Here is a 22,679-nt window from a genome sequence, read left to right on the forward strand (position 1 = left end):
ATTCGCTCAGTCATGTCCAACTCTTTGTGACCCCATGGGCTATACAGTCCATGGAATTCTCCAAGCCAGAATACTGGAATGGGTAGTCTTTTCCTTCTCCAGGGAATCTTCCCAACGGAGGGATTGAACCCAGGTTACCCACATTGCAGGCAGATTCTATACCAGCTGAGCCACAAGGAAAGCCTGGAGAAGACTCGGTGACTCATGTTAATTTGTCACAGTCAACAATGATAAATTAATGAAGAATAAAATCCCTTTTCTCCTGAAATAACTCATAATCATGTTATGAAGATTTACTTAACGATCACCTTGAGAGAAAAAGTATATTCTGGACAGAGTAGGCAATAAGTAGTCTCCAGATTGGTTTTTTTTTTTTTTTTAATTTCAGTTCAGTTCAGTTAAGTTGCTCAGTCGTGTCCGACTCTTTGAGACCCCACAGACTGCAGCACTCCATGCCTCCCTGTCCATCACCAACTCCCAGAGTTTACTCAAACTCATGTCCATCAAGTTAGTGATGCCATCCAACCATCTCATCCTCTGTCATCCCCTTCTCCTCCTGCCTTCAGTCTTTCCAAACATCAGGATCTTTTCAAACGAGTCATTTCTTTGCATCAGGTGGCCAAAGTATTGGAGCTTCAGTATCAGTCCTTCCAATGAATATTCAGGACTGATTTCCTTTAGGATGGACTGGTTGGATCTCCATGAAGTCCAAGGGACTCTCAAGAGTCTTCTCCAGTACCACAGTTCAAAAGCATTAATTCTTCCGTGCTCAGCTTTCTTTATAGTCCAACTCTCACATCCATACATGACTACTGGAAAAACCATAGCTTTGACTAGACAGACCTTTGTTGGCAAAGTAATGTCTCTGCTTTTTAATATGCTGTCTAGGTTGGTCATAGCTTTTCTTTCAAGGCACATGTGTCTTTTAATTTCTTGGCTGCAGTCACCATCTGTGGTGATTTTGGAGCCAAAAAAATAATAATAATAATAAAGTCTGTTTCCATAGTTTCCCCATCTATTTGCCATGAAGTGATGGGACCAGATGCCATGATCTTAGTTTTCTGAATGTTTTAAAATTTATTCATTTTTAATTGGAGGATAATAGTTTTACATTCTTGTGTTGGTTTCTACCATATAGCAATGTGAAGCCGCCATAGGTATATACATGTATCCTCCCTTTTGAACCTCCCTGCCACCTCCCATCCCATCCTACCCCTCTAGGTTGCCACAGAGCACCAGGTTTGAGCCCCCTGTCATACAGTGAATTCCCACTGGCTATCTGTTTTACATATAGTAATGTATATGTTTCAGTGCTGCTGTCTCAGATCGTCCCATCTTCTCCATCCCCCACTATCCACAAATCTATTCTCTATGTCTGCATCTTTATTGTTGCCCTGCAAATAGGTTAATCAGTACCATTTTTCTAGATTCCATAGGTGTGTTAATATACAATATTTGTTTTTCTCTTTCTGACGTACTTCACTCTGTGTAATAGGCTCTAGGTTCATCCACCTCATTAGGACTGACTCCAGTGCATTATTTTTTTTGTAGCTGAGTAATATTCATTGTGTGTATGTACCACATCTTCTTTATCCGTTCATCTGTCAATGGACATGTAGATTTCTTCCATATCCTAGTTATTGTGAATAGTGCTACAGTGAAATTGGGGTTCATGTGTCTTTTTGAATTGTGGTTTTCTCAGGGTATATGTCCAGGAGTGGGATTGCTGAGTTGTATGGTTGTTTTATTCCTAGTTTTTTAAGGAATCTCCATACTGTTTTCCATAGTGGCTGTATCAATTTACATTCTCACCAACAGTACAAGAGGGTTCCCTTTTCTTCACACTCTCTCTGGCATTTATTGTTCGTATATTTTTTGATGATGGACATTTTGAGCAATATGAGGTGATAGCTCGTTGTAGTTTTAATTAGCATTTCTCTAATACTGAGTGATGTTGAACATTTTTCATGTATTTATTAGCCATCTGTATATCTTCTTTGAAGAAATGTCTGTTTAGTTCTTCTGCCTAATTTTTGATTGAATTATTTGTTTTCTTCTATTGAGCTGCATGAGCTGCTTGTATATTTTGGAAATTAATCCTTCGTCACTTGTTTCATTTGTTACTATTTTCTCCCATTCTGAAGGTTGTCTTTTCACCTTGTTTGTAGTTTCCTTTGCTGTGCAAAAGCTTTTAAGTTTAATTAGGTCTCACTTGTTTATTTTTGCTTTTATTTCCATTACTCTAGGAGGCGGGTCGTAGAGAATCTTGCTGTGATTTATGTCAAAGAGTGTTCTGCCTATGTTTTCCTCTAAAGTTTTATAGTTTCTGGTCTTACATGTTGGTCTTTAATCCATTTTGAGTTTATCTTTGTGTATGGTATTAGGAAGTATTCTAATCCCTTTCTTTTACACGTAGCTGTCCAGTTTTCTATTATTGTTGTGTTACTATCAATTTCCCCTTTTATGTCTGTATTTGCCTTATATATTGAGGTGCTTCTATGTGTTAGTTGCTCAGTTGTGTCCAACTCTTTGCAGCCCCTGGACTGTAGCCCACCAGGCTCCTCTGTCCATGGAATTCTCCAGGCAAGAATACTGGGGTGGGTTGCCTATTCCTCCTTCAGGGGATCTTCCCAACCCAGGGATTGAACCAGCACCTTCTGTGTCTCCTGTATTAGCAGGCGGATTCTTTACCACTGAGCTACCTGGTCAGCCCCCAACAGATACATACTACCATATATAAAATAGATAAGCAACAAGGATTTACTATAGCAAAGGGAACTATGTTCAATGTCCTATAATAAAATATAATGGAAAAGAATTGAAAATATATGTACATATGTATAACTGAATCACTGTGCTGTACATCTGAAACTAACTCACTATAGTAATTCACCGATTCTTCAGTTAAAAAAAAAATATTGCCACAGGAGATTCACCCTAGAAAAAACTAGAAAAAAATATACCTCAAAGAACCCTTGAAAAAAAAAAAAAGAACCCTTGAATTGCTCCTCATGGACAATGCAGTTTACTTGGCTCTGGTTGATGAATACACCTATGGTAGATAAATACATAAAATCTTGACTGAACCTCTAGAATTGTCAAAGGAATAGTCATATACGAGCATTTAGAAAAGTCTACTTCCAAGAAAAGTTTGCAAGAAACTCCAAGGATTTTTCTTTTCTTTTTTTTGGTCTGTACTGAGTCTTTGTTGCTGCACACAGGCTTTCTCTAGTTGTGGTGTGTGGTTGTCTCATTGCATTGACTTCTCTTTTTGTGGAGCACAGGCTTTTGGGCACATAGATTTCAGTAGCTGCAATGTGTAAACTCTGGAGCATGGGCTCAGTAGTTGTGGCGCACAGGATTAGTTGCCCCATGGCATGTGGAATCTTCCTGGACCAGGGATTGAACCCCTATTTGCTGCATTGGCACGTGAATTCTTAACCACTGGACCATTAGGGAAGTCTAGCACTCTTGAGTTTTAGAAAAACTGGTTCATCAAATTAAAATATACAAAAAAGAGGGTGAAAACTCCACAAAATTACCAACATTACCAAGTTTGCAATTAGTCGGCCCATGGTAGAAAAGACAGAAATTATCTCATACAGTTGTTAAAGCCACAAAGATTATCACAGATCATCAACTATCAATATTTCAAAAAGTTGGTGACAAAGTTAGGTTGTTTTTTTTTTTTTTTAAGATTTTTTGATGTGGACCATTTTCAAAGTCTTTATAGAATTTGTTACAATGTTGCTTCTATATTTAATGTTTTGGTTTTTTGGTCCCAAGGCATGTGGGATCTTAGCTCCCCAAGCAGGATTGCACCTGCACCCCCTGCATTGTAAAGCAGTCTTAACCACTGGATTGCCAGGAAAGTCCCCAAAGTTACTATTATTAGGAAGTCAGTTCTTATAAACAAAACCTAAGGATTCTTTTGTTTTGTGAAACTGAACTAGGCACAGTGACCCTGTTTGTGTTTGCTTATTTTAGTTCTCTCAGGGTACAAGTTGTTTTATTTTCTGATTATGATATACAAATTTATTGATAATGGCAGCAAAGCATTTTGTCCGTCTTGCTTCCACACATGCTTCCTTTCTGCCTGGTCTTTGTACTTACAAATCCTTCCATGAACAAGTACTGAGGTGGTTTATTATTACTTAAGGTGAAAGACAGTAATACAGAGAGGAAAGCCAAAGTTCAAGGGAAGGTGCTTTAGATATGAGGGATCTCTTTTCTTGGAAGAAATTGTCATATTGTGAACAAAATAATGGAAACTTAGAATGTAGGGGGCTAAAATACTAATGACTAAGGCAAATCATAAGAATTTGATTTTGCTTGACAAAAAAGACTGTAGCAGGGGTAGAAAAAAATTACATTTGCAGAATATTTCAGTGAGAAGGTTAATTCTATGCAAAAGCTGACCTTGTCATACTTCAGAGAAAAATACATGCAGAATTCTACACTTCAAGAATTTATGTAATATTAAAGAGGATTGAAGTCCATTCAATCCATATCTATTAGATGAACTCTTCCAAACAGCCAGACACCTTGGTTTTTCCCAGAGATCTATTAGAGCAGTTTTTCTCAAAAGGCAGATTATGATACATTAGTGGCTCCTAACATTGATTATCAGTGGATTGTGACTAAAAGTTTGATTTAATGACATAGGATAGAAAATACCAGAATACATTTGCTCTCAAGTAAGTATTGAGACTTCTACTTCAGGTAAGATTTAGAAAGACCACACTCCCACTAAAACAGATAAATTACAAAGTCATATGTTTAAAGTCATTTGAAAATTATAGACACAATGAAAACTAGAAGAATGAAAATTTCAGAAAGGGAAGCGCCTTCCTGGGTCACTTGACAATCCCTGTTTTATTTCTTAGAGCATTTACCAATTCTGGTCACAGTGACCCTGCTTTTAGCATGGGTGCTTTCCTGGAACAAAGATAAAGCCAGGGGAGTTTTTGAAGGTCATGGATACAGACATGAAAGATTTGATTTAAATTCTGAAAAGTACCACTGGTATTTGCTGAATGCTAGAGTATAAAAGAAACTGGAGAACTGTCCAAGAAAGGCAGAATAAGATCTGCAGTCTCATGGTGAAGAGATAAATTCCTGCTAGAGAAAGAGCATAGACTTGGATTACTGTGATGTTGAATGGTTTGCCATGGAAATGAACCAAGATCATTCTGTCATTTTTGAGATTTCACCCAAGTACTGTATTTCAGACGCTCTATGAGGGCTACTCCATTCTTCTAAGGGGTTCTTGTCCATGTAGATAAATGGTCATCTGAATTAAATTCCCCCATTCCCATCCATTTTAGTTCTATTGTATCTATTATACCATTATATCTATTACTATGGACAAGAATCCCTTAGAAGAAATGGAGTAGCCCTCAATAGTCAACAAGAGAGTCCAAAATGCAGTACTTGGGTGCAGTCTCAAAAACGACAAAATGATCTCAGTTCATTTCCAAGGCAAACCGTTCAACATGATAGTAATCCATTTTAGTTCACTGATTCCTAAAATGTCAGTGTTCACTCTTGTAATCTCCTCTTTGACCACTTCCAATTTACTTTGGTTCCAAATAGGGAAAGGTGTATGTCAAGGTTGTATATTGTCACCCTGCTTGTTTAACTTATATGCAGAGTATATTATGCAAAAGGCCAGGCTGGATAAAGCACAAGCTGGAATCAAGATTGCTGGGAGAAATATCAATAACCTCAGATACACAAATGACACCACCCTTATGGCAGAAGGCAAAGAAGAACTAAAGAGCCTCTTGATGAAAGTGAAAGAGGAGAGTGAAAAAGTTGGCTTAAAACTCACATTCAGAAAACTAAGATCATAGTATCCAGTCCCATCACTCCATGACAATATATGGGGAAACAATGGAAACAGTGACAGACTTTATTTTGGGGGGCTCCAAAATCACTGCAGGTGGTGACTGCAGCTATGAAATTAAAAGACGCTTGCTCCTTGGAAGAAAATCCATGACCAACCTATAGATAGCATATTAAAAAGCAGAGACATTACTTTGCCAACAAAGGTCCATCTAGCCAAAGTTATCGTTTTTCCAGTAGTCATGTATGAATGTGAGAGTTGGACTCTAAAGAAAGCTGAGCACTGAAGAATTGATGCTTTTGAACTATGGTGTTGGAGAAGACTCTTGAGAGTCCCTTGGACTTCATGGAGATCCAACCAGTCCATCATAAAGGAAATCAGTCCTGAATATTCATTGAAAGGATTGATGCTGAAGCTGAAGCTCCAATACTTTGGCCACCTGATGCAAAGAACTGACTCATTGGAAAAGACCCTGATGCTGGGAAAGATTGTAGGCAGGAGGAGAAGGGGACAACAGAGGATGAGATGGTTGGATGGCATCACCAACTCAGTGGGCATGAGTTTGAGCAAGGTTTGGGAGTTGGTGATGGACAGGGAAGCCTGGTGTGCTGCAGTCCATAGGGTCGCACAGAGTCAGACATAACTGAGTGACTGAACTGAACTGAATTTACCTTGATTCATGATTCAACTTAACATTCCAGGTTCCTAGACAATATTGTTCTTTCCAGCATTGGACTTTACCTTGAGCAGCAGACACATCCACAACTGGGCATCATTTCTACTTCGGCTCAGGCTCTTCATTCTTTCTGGAGCTATTTCTCCAGTCTTCTCGAGTAGCATATTGAACACCTGACATGGGGGGTTCATCTTTCAGTGTCATATGGTTTTGCCTTTTCATACTATTCATGGAGTTCTCAAGGCAAGAATGCTGAAGTGGTTTGCCATTCCCTTCTCCAGTGGACCATGTTTTGTCAGAACTCTCCGCTGTGACCCATCTGTCTTGGGTGGCCCTACTCTGCATGGCCCAGAGTTTCAGTGAATTACACAAGGCTGTGGTCCATGTGATCGTTTTGGTTAGTTTTCTGTGATTGTGTTTTTCATTTCATCTGCTCTGTAATGATTGTAGATAAGAGGCTGTATAAGTTCCTGATGGGAGGGACTGGCTGTGGGGAAAACTGGGTCTTGCTCTGGTGGGCAAGGCCATCCTCAGCAAATCTTTAATCCAAGATTCTGCTGATGAGTGGGTTTGTGTTTCCTTCATGTAGTTTGTCCTGAGGCGGCCCAGTTCTGCAGTACGTAGTCTCTATGGAAGGACTATAGTCTCTGTGCTAAACCTAATGGCAGCCTCCTCCAGGAGGACTTATGCCAACACACCATGTCTCCCAGGAATGCTCCTGCCAGTGAACCTGACCTTGAGCCATGCACAATGGACCTGTGCCTCTGCTGGAGACTTCCACTCCCAGGCAAGTCTAACTCTTAATGGGGTCACTGCTCCTTTCTCCTGGGTTGTAGTGCACACAAGGTTTTGTTTGTTCTTCCAAGAGTCTTTTTCCCCAGTCCTGTGGAAATTCTGTAACCAAATCCCACTGTCCTTCAAAGTCAGATTCTGTGGGAATTCCCAGTCCCTTTGCTGGATCCCCAGGTTGGGAAGTCTGTTGTGGGGTCTAGAAACTTCACAACAGTGAGAGAACTTCTTTGGTACAATTTTTCTCCAGTTTGTGGATCGCCAGACCGGCAGCTCTTTGATGGGACTAATGGCGACTTCCTCCAAAGGTCTTTGTCATACACTGCACCTCCCAGGACCACTGCTGCCAGTTGCCTTGTCCGTTCATCAGGCCACTGCTGACCATGCCTCTGGAGGAGACCCTCAAACACTCACAGGCAGGTCTGGCTCAGACTCTAGTGGGGGGGGTCACTGCTCCTTTCCCCGAGTCCTAGTGCACATAAGGTTTTGTTTGTGCCCTGTAAGAGTCTCTGGCAGGTATTTTGATTTTTAAACATGATTGTGTCCCTCCTACCATCTGTTTGTGTCTTCTTCTTTGTCCTTGGACATGGGGTATCTTTTTTGGTGGGTTCCAGCATTCTCCTGTCAATGTTGTTTAGCAGCTAGCTGCAACTTTGGTGTTCTCGCAGGAGAAGATGAGCACACGTCCTTCTTCTCCACCATCTTTGTGGACAGCCATTCAACATCACAGTAATCCAAGTCTATGCCCCAACCACTAATGCTGAAGAAGCTGAAGTTGACAAGTACTATGAAGACGTATAAGACCTTCTGGAACTAACACCAAAAAAAGATGTCCTTTTCATCATAGGGGACTGGAATGCAAAAGTAGGAAGTCAAGAGATACCTGGAGCAACAGGCAAGTTTGGCCTTGGAGAACAAAATGAAGCAGGGCAGAGGCTAACAGCATTTTGCCAAGAGAACACACTGGTCATAGCAAACACCCTCTTCCAACAATGCAAGAGACAACTCTATACATGGACATCACCAGATGGTCAATATTGAAATCAGATTGATTATATTCTTTGCAACCAAAGATGGAGAAACTCTATTTAGTCAGCAAAAATAAGACCTAGAGCTGACTGTGGCTCAGATCATGATCTTATTATTGCAAAATTCAGACTTAAATTGAAAAAAATAGGGAAAAGCACTAGGTCATTCAGGTATGACCTAAATCAAATCCCTTATAATTATACAGTAGAATTGACAAATAGATTCAGGGGATTAGATCTGATAGAGTGCCTGAAGAACTATGGACAGAGGTTCATAACATTGTACAGGAGGCAGTGATCAAAACCATCCTTAAGAAAAAGAAATGCAAAAAGGCAAAATAGTTGTTTGAGGAGGCCTTACAAATAGCTGAGAAAAGAGAAGCAAAAGGCAAAGGAGTAAAAGACAGATGTACCCATCTGAATGCAGAGTTACAGAGAATAGTAGAGAGAGTTAAGAAAGCCTTCTTAAGTGAACAATGCAAAGAAATAGAGGGATACAATAGAATGGGAAAGACTAGAGATCTCTTCAAGAAAATTAGAGATACCAAGGAAACATTTGATGCAAAGATGGGCACTATAAAGAACAAAAAGGGTATGGACCTAACAGAAGCAGGAGAGATTAAGAAGAGGTGGCAAGAATACACAAAAGAACTATACAAAAATGTCTTAATGACCTGGATAACCATGATGGTGTGATCACTCACCTAGAGCCAGACATCCTGGAGTGTGCAATCAAGTGGGCCTTAGGAAACATCTCTACGAACAAAGCTAGTGCAAGTGATGGAATTCCAAATGAACTAGTTCTGTTTCATATACTAAACTAAAGCCTTTGACTGTGTGGATCACAACAAACTGTGGTAAATTATTAAAGAGATAGAAATACCAAACCACCTTATCTGCCTCCTGTGAAATCTGTAAGTGGGTCAAGAAGCAGCAGTTAGAACTGGACATGGAACAATGGTTCCAAATTGGGAAAGGAGTAAGTATATCAGGCTGTATATTGTCACCCTGCTTGTTTAACTTATATGCAGAGTACATCGTGTGAAATGCTGGGCTGGATGAGTCACAAACTGGATTCAAAATTGCCAGGAGAAATATCAGTAACCTCAGATATGCAGATGACACCACCCTAATGGCAGAAAGTCAAGAGGAACTAAAGAACCTCTTGATGAAGTGAAAGATCTGGCTTAAAACTCAACATTCAAAAAACGAAGATCATGGTATCCAGTCCCATCACTTCATGGCAAATAGATGGGGAAACAATGGAAAGAGTAACAAACTTTATTTTCTTGGACTCCAAAATCACTGTGGATGGTGACTGCAGCCATGAAATTAAAAGATGCTTGCTCCTTGGAAGAAAAGACCCAGAGGAATCGGGTGGAGAGGGAGGTGGGAGGGGGGATCGGGATGGGGAATACGTGTAACTCTATGGCTGATTCATATCAATGTATGACAAAACCCACTGAAATGTTGTGAAGTAATTAGCCTCCAACTAATAAAATAAAATAAAATAAATATATATATAAAAAAAGAAAAGCTGTGGCAACCCTAGACAGAGTATAAAAAAGCAGAGATATCACTTTGCCGACAAAGGTCCATTTAGTCAAAGCTATTGTTTTTCCATTGGTCATGTACAGATGTTGGATCATAAATAAGACTGAGCATCAAATAATTGATGCTTTTGAACTGTGGTGTTGGAGAAGACTCTTAAGTGTCCCTTGGACTGCAAGGAGATCAAACCAGTCAATCCTAAAGGATATCAACTCTGAATATTCATTGATAGGACTGATGCTGAAGCTGATGCTCCAATACTTTGATTGCTTGATGCAAACAGCCAACTCATTGCAAAAGACTCAGATGCTGGGAAAGACTGAGAGCAGGAGGAGAATGGGGCAACAAAGTAGTTAGATGGATGAGTGGCATCACCCACTCAATGAACATGAGTTTGAGAAAACTCAAGAGATAGTGAAGGACAGGGATGCCTGGTATGCTGGAGTCCAAGGGGTTGCAAAGAGTTGTACATGACTGAGTGACTGAACAACAAGAAAAAGGGACTGCATCAAGCATATGACAAGTCTTTCCTTCAAGTTTTTGCCAGATATTGGACTTGATGGAATGGGAGGCTAAGCTCAAAACTTTTGAAGGAGGGAATTTCAAGCATGAGAAGGAAGGGAAATGACCAGCTTTGAGTCAGAAGCCTTAGAAGGCCAAATCCAAGAAATAAGGTGGACTGCGAGGTCATGATGAAATCTATCCACAGTGCTTTGAAGACAAATTTCTACTAATGACAGAAATCAACATGAAACACTTGATAAATTTTCCTCTCAAGACTTTGCCAGATTTTCAAGCTACATGAGGTAGGAGGCTAATGAACTAAACAAACCTTCCAAAGGGCAGACTGAATCTCCCATAGTGTTTAAGTATTGAAAGGAAATAGACCTCCCAAGCTACTGATCAGAAGTCCAAGTGAGCCACACATTAAGGAAAAAAGCAAGAGGTAGACTGAGTCTAAAACTGGAATCCAGCACCAATTTAGTTCAGCTCCTTGTTGTATTAAGGTGATCAGCCCTTCAAATTATGCATCTAACAGAGGAAACGGAGAACCTTTATGAGGGAAAATAACATCATTACAAGTCCCATTTGTTCATTTTATACCCAAAATATGGCATATAATAAATTATAAGACTTAAGAAGAGGTAAAAAAAAAAATGTGAGTGATAAGAGAAAATACAAATAATAAAAGCAGATCCATAGATTATCCAGATATTGGAATTAGCAGGCAGGATTTTTAAAATAATTATTTATGTGCAGGGAAGAAAAGGAAAATATGGGACAAAATGGATAAAATGATGGATAATTTTGACAGAATTTATAAAAATGATTTAACGTGCATTATAGATTTTAAAAATATAATAGCTAAAATTGAGAATTCATTTATAGTTTTAACAATAGCTTAGACTGAGCAGAGAGTGAACCTGAGGACAAATAAATTGATAATACACAAAACTGAAGCACAGAGACAAAAAGAATGGAAAGAATAAAACTAGTATAAGAGATACATGGAATACGGTGAAGCAATTAAACATATTAATTAGGGTCATAGAAGGATAAGTATTAGAAAACGGGGTAGAAGCAGTACATGAAGAGATAATAGTCAAGAAATTTCCAGAAGTGGTGATAGACATCATTTCAAACATTAAAGAAGTTCAATGAACCTTAATACACAGCAAGGATATATGCAGAGGATTAAGTAAGTGTGTTGTAGCTGAACTGCTGACAAAGATAAAGTCTTAAAAGCAGCAAGAGAAAACAGGCACATTACTTTATCACAAAGGAACAATAAAGCAGATGACTATTGAACTGAGATTATGGGAGCCAAAAGACATTTTTTTTTTTTGTCTTCAATAAAGATTTATTAAAATAGAGTATAAGGCATTATATTGGATACTAAAGATTGCACATCCCAATTGTTCCATCATTTATTTAAAAAAAAAATTTGTTGCCCATTCTGTCCTAGAAAACAAAAATGAGTCACTTCCCTTCCTAGGGCCTCCCTCTTATCAGCAAAGTGGGAACGATACACAGACCTGGGTGTGCCTGGGAGGGCTGGGCAAAGCAGGCAAAATGCACACCTGAGAGAGTCCTAGCCTATCAAGGCCTCAACAAACACAGTAATTTGACCCAGATGACACGAGAAATGACTTGCATCCATTTGCCTTTCCACACTGAAGGTAAAGAACTGCTTCCTGCTCGATAGTAGAAATGTGTAACACACTAGCAATCGCCTGTAGAAAGAGAAACACACAAGCTTCCCTGCCTTACAGGAAACAGGTTCACAAAAATATGGAACGCTTCACGAATTTGCGTGTCATCCTTGCGCAGGGGCCATGCTAATCTTCTCTGTATCGTTCCAATTTTAGTATATGTGCTGCCGAAGCGAGCACGCCAAAAGACATTTAAAGTGCTGAAAGAAAAAAAAAAATCTGTCAATTTTGTATCCAGATAAAATACCTTTAGAGATCATAGTAAAAATAAAGACTTATTCAGACAAAAGTTGAGAGAATCCATCAACAGCAGACCCACACTATGAAAAATATTAAAGGAAGTTCTTCAGGGTAAAGGAAAATGAACTCAAATGGAAGCACAGACCTTCCAGAAAGAAGAGCAACAGGAAAGACAAGTATATGGGTAAAAATAACTGACTTTCGAAGTAGCAAGAATAAAATATATTGTGGAGTTTTATTTAGAAGTATTTAAAGTAAATATTTGCATGAATTATAGGAAGGAGGTGTATGGCTTAAATCATTATAAGGTTTTCATTTGGATAGTAAAAGGTAGACTGCAAAAAAAAAAAAATGTGTGCTAGCTTCAGAGTGGAATACAGCATGAAAACAAAATTTTAAGGTTAAGGTAGGCTGTAATAAGGAATTATGTTGAAATACAGAGGTTGTTGTTCAGTTGCTCAGTCGTGTCCAATTCTTTGTGACCTTGTGGACTGTGGCATGACAAGCTTTTCTGTACTTCACCATCTCCCTGAGTTTGCTCAAACTCATGTCCAGTGAGTCAGTGATGCCATTCAACCATTTCATCCTCTGTTGCCCCTTTCCTCTCCTGCCCTCAATCTTTCCCATCATCAGGGTCTTTTCCAATGAATCAGCTCTTTGCATTGTGTAGCCAAAGTATTGGAGCATCAGTCCTTCCAATGAATATTCAGGGTTGTTTTCCTTTAGGATTGACTGGTTTGATCTTGCAGGCCAAGGGACTCTCGAGAGTCTTCTTCAGCACTACAGTTCAAAAGCATCATTCTTTGGTGCTCAACCTTCTTTATGGTTCAACTCTCACATCCATATGAGACTACTAGAAAAACCATAGCTTTGACTATACAGACTTTCATAAGCAAAGTTATGTCTCTGCTGTTTAATACACTGTCTAGGTTTGTCATTGCTTTCCTTCCAAAGAGTAAGCATCTTTTAATTTCATGGCTGCAGTCACCATCAACAGTGATTTCTGCAGGCCATGGAAATAAAATTTATCATCGTTTCTACTTTTTCCCCATCTATTTTTCTTGAAGTGATGGGACTGGGTGCCATGATCTTAGGTTTTTTAATTTCAAGGCTGCTTTAACATAAATGCAAACATCCTAAACACTGTGTTAGCAAAGTGAGTTCATTTTTCTTTTTAAAAAAATCATTACCAAGTGGGATTTATTCCAAAAAAGCAGTTTTGCCTTTAACAATAGAAAATCTGTGAAATTCACCATATTAAAAAATAAAATCACATGTTAATTTCATTAGGTAGCTCAGCTGGTTAAAGAATGTGCCTGCAATGCAGGAGACCTCAGTTTGATTCTTGGGTCAGGAAGATCCCCTGGAGAAGGGATAGGCTACCCACTCCAGTATTCTTGGACTTCCCTGGTGGCTCAGCTGGTAAAGAATCTGCCTGCAATGCAGGAGATCTGGGTTCAATCCCTGGATTGGAAGGAGGGCATGGCAACCCACTCCAGTATTCTTGCCTGGAGAGTCCCCATGGACAGAGAATCCTGGCAGGTTACAGTCCATGGGGTTGCAAAAACTGAGTGACTTAGCCCAGCACAGCTCAATAGATGCCAAAGAAACAATTAACACAATTCAGTACCCATTCAAGAAAAACAAAGCTCTTGGTAAACTCACTGGAAAAATTCCTGATGCTGGGAAAGATTGAGGGCAGGAAGAGAAGCAGGTGACAGAGGATGAGGTGGTTGGATGACATCATCAACTCAATGGACAGGAGTTTGAGCAAACTCTGGGAGAAGCCAAAATACAGGGAATCCTGGCATGCTGCTGTCCATGGGGCGAGTTGGACATGACTGAGCAACTGAACAGCAACAACAAAAAACTAGAAGTAGAAGCAGGTTAACCCATTCAGAACATCAAATATATCTGTCTGTGTCCCTTCATCCAACTAAAGGTCATGTTCTATAGCCACACTGACTTGGAAGGAACCAGAGTCATTGAATGTCCAAGAGGAGCAGACACATTACGGTTACACACATTTTCCAAACACATTAGTCACATTTAATCAATTTTGTTCTTTAAGCCACTGATGGCTATGACTTTTTGTTGTAACAGTTTTACTCCTACTGATCCAGAAGATGGCATATAATGTATAACAAGAGAAATTTCATCTGTGCAGAGGAAGAACATGTTGATGATCAAAGATGACCAAGTATCAAATGTGGTTTACCTAGGGAGCATATAGACTGCAGGTCTTCATGAGTAAGATTGAATTGTCTCCCCATGGTGATACAGAGGAGACTTGCTAACAGTTTAAATTCTATTCTGGCATTTGCTAGAATAAAAATCATTGTTTTATTTTGGTACACATCACATTACCAAATGTTAGTGGCTTTAAAAATGTTCAAAACTGCTGATTCATGTGTTTTGATAGATGGGCTTTAGCCATTTACATTTATCATAGTTACCAAAATAGTTGACTTCATTTCTTACATACTTCTTTCTCTTTTTTTCTCTTTCCCTACCCTCTACTGGATTTAAAAGACTGATTTCCTATCCCTCACGGCCCCCACCTGCCCCACTAGCTTGGGAAGGTCTGTGTTGCATTTCCATTCTTTTTGTAGTCACTTTGAAGTTTTTGACATGCATTATACATTTTCCTATAATACTCTAAAGTTACTAAGTATTTCTCTTCTAAACATCCCTGCTTTAACCCCATTGAAGCCCGCTTTATGCACTGAACACCGTCACACCCTGCTCAAGGTAATCTTACCATCTTTTCCTTACAGCTTAGATTCTATCACTTTTTAAACATGGTTAATAAAGGGGATTTTGGTTTGTTTACAATTGATAGTTAATTAAATGTATTTATTTAAAATTAAAAAAAAACACTATTGAAACAATTCTTGAGAATCTTTTCTGAGACTTTAAATGAGAGCCCAGTGCCTGCCTCACACAGAGTAGGTGCCCAATAAAAGGAACCCACCTTTCCCCCTCCCAGAATAAACAGTTGTTTGTCTCTTTAATACTAGTCATGAGTGCTCAGCAGGCGTGGATTCCTCTGGGTTGGATGCATTTCATGGACAGTTGGCAATGACCAACCTCTCCTTATGTTAATTTTGTGAATACTGTATTTGACTGTGTAGCAAGCTAAATGATGCAGGAATAAATGTTCTCATTTCTGAGCTGTGAAGTGTTGAAAATGGATCAGAAAATAAAAGCAGAATGTCCACCCTTTGGGAGAAAAATGTCAGTCTGTGTTGCTGCCGCTCTCGGCTGCCTGTTGGAATGCAGCTGTGAAGGCAGCTGTTTAACTGTTTGCCCAACTTGAAAGGACACTCACTGCCAAGTGGCAAATATTTTTCATAGCATTTTGCTTTTGCTGAGAACAACAACAGTGCATTTTATTGAGCTCCAGCAGTGTGCCAAACATGACAGATTTATAACTCTGCAGGTTCACAACCCCGACTGAACACGATGCTCATTTGCATTTTTAATATTTATAAAAAGAATAAATAGGCTTCCAAAGGTAGCCTCTACACACAAAAAAAAAACCTCTATATCTTACATATTTTTTGAAAATCCAGCAGATCAACTTGAGGAAATACCTCTGAAAATGGAAAATGAAAATCTTAAAAGGAAGATTTAAAGATTTTAAACTTCTTTAAGGTGGCCCAAGATTAACTTTACCCCCTTGTCCAGGACAGATGAGTGCAGCAGTAGCAGAGGAAACACGTCATCTACTGAATCTCTTGCAATTGATGTGTCTCATTCTGGGTCATGAAGTTAATCTTATGTTGCTAATAAAAATATTGACACTAGGTACTTAGCATACAGTTGTATTGAATCTGACAAGCTGTGAACTGGGGTGGTGGTGGGGAGTAGGGGGTGGGGTGCGGTTATCAACTATTGTATTTATAAAAGCTATAGGACAAATATAAGCATTTAAAATTAAGAAAACACTTTCATATACATAAGCATGATTTTCTTCTGAGTCCAAAAGTACATGGATGATGATCATGTGATACAGCTCTCCACCCACAGTCTGTTCCCTCTGGTCAGAAGCTCATGCCTTCAAAAAAGTTATGGAGATATGCTTTAGGCATGTAGAGAGATCCTGTACATACCTATTATTTGCTCCAGCAGAAGTGATAGAGAGCAGAAGTGACCACCACTCAAACATTTAGTGTGGCCCCACAAGGCTTAATGAAGACAATGGAGGTCAGGCAGGGGAGATCCAACCTCATTTAATAAATCCTCACAATCAAAGCTGGAATAGAGATACTTCTAAAGGTGAACTGGGCTGAACAAAGATGATCAATGGAGATATAACCTATATTTTCTCTACTATTTACCAAACAGTGATTAACTCATAAATGATAGTCTAATTCAGCTGTTTCTTCAAGTTACAAAAGCATACATTTCCACAAAGTTGACATGATTTGTTGGACAATGATAGACATAGTCTCACACACTGGGTAATAGTCACCAAGGGAATCAGCCACGAGTTTTGTGCTCTTTTTTTCAGGGATTGGAAAATTAGTAATTGCAAACCATGGATGAAATTTATAAGATTGCTTCCACAGAAAGGATCCAGGTGTTGGAAAAAGAACTGGCTACACAACTGACTGAACTGAAGTCTGAGATAGAAGAACAATGGACTCTGCAGGGGTCAGCTTGTCAAACTTACAGGTAAATAGTGGCAGTGTGAAGGCACGGTCTTCAAGAGCTTCAACCCCTACTCACGTCCCATAATCTCCATCAGAGCCCCCCCTCTCCTTTTTACTTGGACAATTGGCATCATCTCAAGCTCAGGCTTGACTGCTGCCCTTAAGGCTTTCCTATATTCTAGAATCGTCAAGGCATTTAGAGGCAATGTTGCTACCAAAGAAAATGAAAAAGTGCTCTTCTATCTCATACATATCATTGTCTTAAGATTCCAGAAGCTATTATACAAACCATAGTCAATGAAACCTTATTTTCTCCAATGATATTTTAACTGAATTTGACTTTGATTTTGATGAGAAATTTAAAAATGAAAATAATATGAGGTATCTGATAGTGAATTCTGCAAAATGATGTTCTCTTAAGGACTATTCTATAGGTAAATGCTGCCAATGATAGCAGTCGAACTCTTTAGGTCATTCACAGGCACTTTGAGGTTAACTGAGAGGAAAGGCATGATCTGAGCAAGAGACGGTCAGAGAGCTGAGCCCTGAATCCCACCCAAACTCCCAGCATGCCAAAGAATTAGAAGACAAGAAGGCAGGGAAAGAATGGGTTTCTTCTGTTTCCCTGACTTGCCTGTTTAGTAGCTGGTCCCCTTTCTAGGTGGTTACTTGTTTTCCATTTCTGTGAGGCTGTAGCCAGGATACAGGTACCCAGTAATCACAGAAATTATACCTTTGATTTATGAATGCTTTTACCCTCAAGGCCCTTTCAAAACTTATATCTTTTTTCATCAAAACCAAGACGTGAGGAGATAAGAGAAGGCATTATTCCACCTGCATTTGGGAAGTCAACACAGCTGGCTCATGGGTTGCTTAGTCCCATGGATTGAGAGGCCTTCTGACTGTCAGCTGGTGTTCCTTTGAGAAACAGGACCATGATGCCAGTGGGGTGAACTGCTGACAAGTGTATAAACTAACAATCTATTTTCATCTTCCCTTATAACTTATCCATGGAGGACTGATAAATGGTCACATGAACAATATTAATCTGAACTTTACTGACTACAATCCCCTTCAAATCTCGTTTCTCACATGTATTCCAGAACTATCTCCTGTGGGCCCCTTGCCAGTGTTTGCAGAGTCCCATCTTAATAAAGTAACATTTTCAGCATGGTTTTAATGTTCCCAAAGCTGCCAAGCCCTGGGGTGTATCTTACACCCAACGGGGAGAGGGCCCCTCTTTCTGACCCAGGGTCCCACCTCTTATCAGGCACCAGGGCAATGCTGCTTGTACTTCCTTATGTCAGAGTCCTTGGTTCAAACACCCTCATGGTTAGGTTGGACAACAGTCAATGAGAGTGCCTAAGCAAGCACTTCTGCAGTGTGTTTCCTAAAGATGAATAAATTTTTTGAAGCAGAAAGTTTGGTTAAGATAATTTCCAAAGTATTTCATGTTTGATATTTAAGGATCATTTTCACCCTCCAGATAACTGAGCTAGAACACAAAAACATTTTGTTTGAATAATACTGATTTTATGTGTCAAATAAAATAGATGAGATAGAGGTCTGATAAGCACAGTAATTGTTAGAAATGAGATTACTGAAGGAACTATGGGTAGGGGTAAGAAACGTCCTCACCACTGTCTCTGTTTCTAAAGAGATAAGTTGGGGTAAAAGGAAAGACTGTGTATTTGTGAGCAGAAGGAGAGGACAACTGGCCCAGGTTAAGGTTTAACAAGAGTGAGGTGTACACAAGAGAGGTTCTGACTAAGACAGAAGCCTGTGGCCTTTACATGCCACCAATAATCCAGTATAATATATTTATTTAGAAATGAGCAGTTGTGGAGTTGCAGATTAATCAGGGCAGGAGGAAAAGTGGGTGACAGAGGATGGATGGCATCACTGACACAATGAGCATGAGTTTGAGCAAACTCCAGGAGATGGTGAAGGACAGGGGAGCCTGGCGCGCTGTAGCCTATGGGGTCGCAAAGAGTAAGACTTGACTTAGCAACTAAACGATAGCAACAGTCTTTAATCTGACTTATAATAGCTTCTATAATTACAACTTCTAAAATTTTCTGCAGCTCTGTTCAAATGCCAAAGGACATCTCTTACTTTAGAAGAGAAAGGGAACTGGCCCTAAAGAAAACTTTACAGGTGAGTAAAACAATGGGCTATTTCAATACAACAGTAAATTAGAATTTGCTAAGTTGTTGGAAACTTGACTAGGAGAACTTATTTTTGTAAACAAGCAGCTGGTCTTATTGACAGTGTTTACAAAGAAAAAACATTCAGCTCACTGCTGGACAAGAGAAGGCCAGTCCTTCGGAGATATCTGATTTTTGTGGAGTGTTCAACTTTACAGTTCCTTGCTTTATGATGTTAAAAATAATTATTTGAAATCTTAGGTATAACAGCATAACATATGAAAGCTATCAGAAACTGTGTGTCATTTCCTGTCATCGACACTGATTGTTTTGTTTCCTTCTTTCCCTTTGCTTGCTCTGTTCTCTGGGGTTCAGGTGGCCGAGTCAAAGTCCCTTGTTATTCAACCAGATGTCATGCAGAGGGAGCTAGAGAGCTGCCTAAAGAGAGAATACACTCCTGAAAATTTACCTTTGCTTCTGTTGCAGGTAAGAGTCATTTTGCAATTTGAAAAGCAGATTTGAAATTTAGTAGAAATGTATGCACAGAACTGGCTTTCTGGTATGTCCTCTGGCCAGGGTACAATCTTCTCTATATGTATGGTTTGCAGAATTTGGTTAATATAAATGCTCTTCTTTGCTAGAGACCCGCGCCAAACTCCGGGAAATAGTGAAGGACAGGGAAGCCTGATGTGCTGCAGTCCCTGGGGGTCACAAAGAGTCAGACATGATTTAGCAACTGAACAACAGCTACAACATGCCATTTAAGTTCAGCTTAGTTACAGCCACTAAACAATTGGCACAGTTTCTACTAGTTACTCCCTGTGCTGGTATTATGAAGCAATGTAACATTGACTAAGATGGTTGCAGACCTCAAAAACTGTTGGCTGACCTACGGAAGATATTTCTGGAAATCTCTGTTAAGAAAATAACTCACAACATGGGGAGTGGGGGGAAGATATTCCATAAAGATCATTATTGCAGCATTATAATAAAAGTGAAAAATTGGAGTTGCCTAAATGTCTAATAATAGGAGAGTTAAGAAAAACAGTATGGCGGGGAGGAGGCAAGATGGCAGAGGAATAGGATGGGAAGACCACTTTCTCCCCTACAAATTCATCGAAAGAACATTTGAATGCTGAGCAAATTTCACAAAACAACTTCTGATCGCTAGCAGAGGACATCAGGCGCCCAGAAAAGCAGCCCATTGTCTTCGAAAGGAGGTAGGACAAAATATAAAAGATAAAAAGAGAGACAAAAGAGCTAGGGATGGAGACCCGTCCCGGGAAGGGAGTCTTAATAGAGGAAGTTTCCAAACACCAGGAAACCCTCACACTGGTGGGTCTGGGGAAGTTTTCTAATCTCGAAGGGCAACCTACCTGGGAGGAAAAATAAATAAAACCCACAGATTACGTGCCTAAAAGCAACTCCCAGCAGAAAAGTACCCCAGATGCCCGCATCCGCCACCAGCAAGTGAGGGCTGAACGGAGAGGAGCGGGCGGCATTGCTTAGGGTAAGGACCAGGCCGAATGCCCTGAGAGCAATCGGAGGGAGCTTTCGTGAGACAGCAACTTAAACTGTGGGATAGCAAGAGAGAGAGAGAAAATTAACCTGCCCGAACACACTGCCGGCCGTTCGCAGAACAAAGGGACTGAGCAACTCCAGAGAAGAGCTACACCGCGGCGGACCAGCCCATCCCCACCGGAGGCAGGAGGCAGGGGGGAGGGGAAAGGGGCAAACTCGGCCCCAGAGAGGGCATCCCCTACCACACTGCAAACAGGTCTCCAGTTTCTAACCAAAGACTTCCTGAGATTCTGGATGGTCTAGATCCGCCGGGAGGGTCGTGGCTAAACACAAGGCGCAGGCACCCGGACTGGTGCGCGCGGAAACTGAGGCTGGGACCGCGGAGGGGAGAGTGCACCCCTCAAGCTCCTGGCTGCCTGAGCTGCTCCCGCCGGGGAAGGCACAAAACGCAGGCGCAACCACGTCCGCGCATTTGTGGAATACCCGAAAACTGGAACCGCACGCAACGCAGGGCCCGCTCCATATAGAGCAGCCGGGAGCCTGAGCAGCGTAGACCGGGAGAGCACACACCCGTGAGCGGGGGGGGCAAACCCAGTGTGGCCGGAACACTGTGAGTCCTACCCACACAGGCCAGCGATATCTGTCTGCAGTGCCCCTCCCTCCCAGCAGGACTGAACTAGCGAACCTGAACAAGAGACCACCTCCGCCCGCCTGTGTCAGGGCAGAAATTAGACACTGAAGAGACCAGCGAACAGAAGCCAAATAAACAAAGGGAACCGCTTCAGGAGGTGCAACAGATTAAAATCCCTGTAGGTAACACTGACTACACCGGAAGGGGCCTATAGATATCGAGAAGTGTAAGCTGGAACGAGGAGCTATCTGAAACTGAACCGAACCCACACTGACCGCAACAGCTCCAGAGAAATTCCTAGATATATTTTTATCTTTTTTTTTTAATTAAAAAAAATTTTTTTCTCTTTTATTTTCTTTTAAAATTCCCTATTATTCCCCCATTACTCCTTAACTCCCACAGAGTTCAAAAGTCTGTTCTGTACATCTGTGTCTCTTTTTCTGTTTTGCATATAGGGTTATCGATACCATCTTTCTAAATTCCGTATATATGTGTTAGTATACTGTAATGGTCTTTATCGTTCTGGCTTACTTCACTCTGTATAATGGGCTCCAGTTTCATCCATCTCATTAGAACTGATTCAAATGAATTTTCTTTAATGGCTGAGTAATATTCCATGGTGTATATGTACCACAGCTTCTCAAAAAATGGGCCAAAGAACTAAACAGACATTTCTCCAAAGAAGACATACAGATGGCTAACAAACACATGAAAAGATGCTCAATATCACTCATCATCAGAGAAATGCAAATCAAAACCACAATGAGGTACCATTACAAACCAGTCAGGATGGCTGTTATCCTAAAGTCTACAAGCAATAAATGCTGCAGAGGGTGTGGAGAAAAGGGAACCCTCTTACACTGTTGGTGGGAATGCAAACTAGTACAGCCACTATGGAGAACAGTGTGGAGATTCCTTTAAAAACTGGAAATAGAACTGCCATATGACCCAGCAATCCCACTTCTGGGCATACACACTGAGGAAACCAGATCTGAAAGAGACACGTGCACCCCAATGTTCATGGCAGCACTGTTTATAATAGCCAGGACATGGAAGCAACCTAGATGCCCATCAGCAGATGAATGGATAAGGAAGCTGTGGTACATATACACCATGGAATATTACTCAGCCGTTAAAAAGAATTCATTTGAATCAGTCCTAATGAGAGGGATGAAACTGGAGCCCATTATACAGAGTGAAGTAAGCCAGAAAGATAAAGAACATTACAGCATACTAACACATATATATGGAATTTAGAAAGATGGTAACGATAACCCTATATGCAAAACAGAAAAAGAGACACAGATGTACAGAAAAGACTTTTGGACTCTGTGGGAGAAGGCGAGGGTGGGATGTTCTGAGAGAATAGCATTGAAA

At 40.3% G+C, this 22,679-nt stretch overlaps 1 protein-coding gene and 1 non-coding gene across 2 annotated transcripts in view; one reads left to right on the forward strand and one right to left on the reverse strand.

Annotated features, from left to right (window-relative positions):
* The window catches only part of LOC122422664, a 185,318-nt gene that overhangs the window by 13,689 nt on the left and 148,950 nt on the right, over window positions 1-22,679 (forward strand). The window contains exons 3-5 of the mRNA XM_043439187.1: window positions 16,862-17,025; window positions 19,088-19,160; window positions 19,526-19,636. Coding sequence (XP_043295122.1) covers window positions 16,889-17,025; window positions 19,088-19,160; window positions 19,526-19,636 — 321 coding nt within the window. The 5' untranslated portion in view covers window positions 16,862-16,888. The remainder of the gene's footprint in view (window positions 1-16,861; window positions 17,026-19,087; window positions 19,161-19,525; window positions 19,637-22,679) is intronic.
* On the reverse strand, window positions 12,179-12,285 carry LOC122422961. Its single transcript, XR_006264045.1, has one exon. It is a non-coding gene; the product is annotated as a U6 spliceosomal RNA (small nuclear RNA).

The sequence above is a fragment of the Cervus canadensis genome, chromosome 20, assembly GCF_019320065.1.
Source record: "Cervus canadensis isolate Bull #8, Minnesota chromosome 20, ASM1932006v1, whole genome shotgun sequence".
Lineage (NCBI taxonomy): Eukaryota > Metazoa > Chordata > Mammalia > Artiodactyla > Cervidae > Cervus > Cervus canadensis.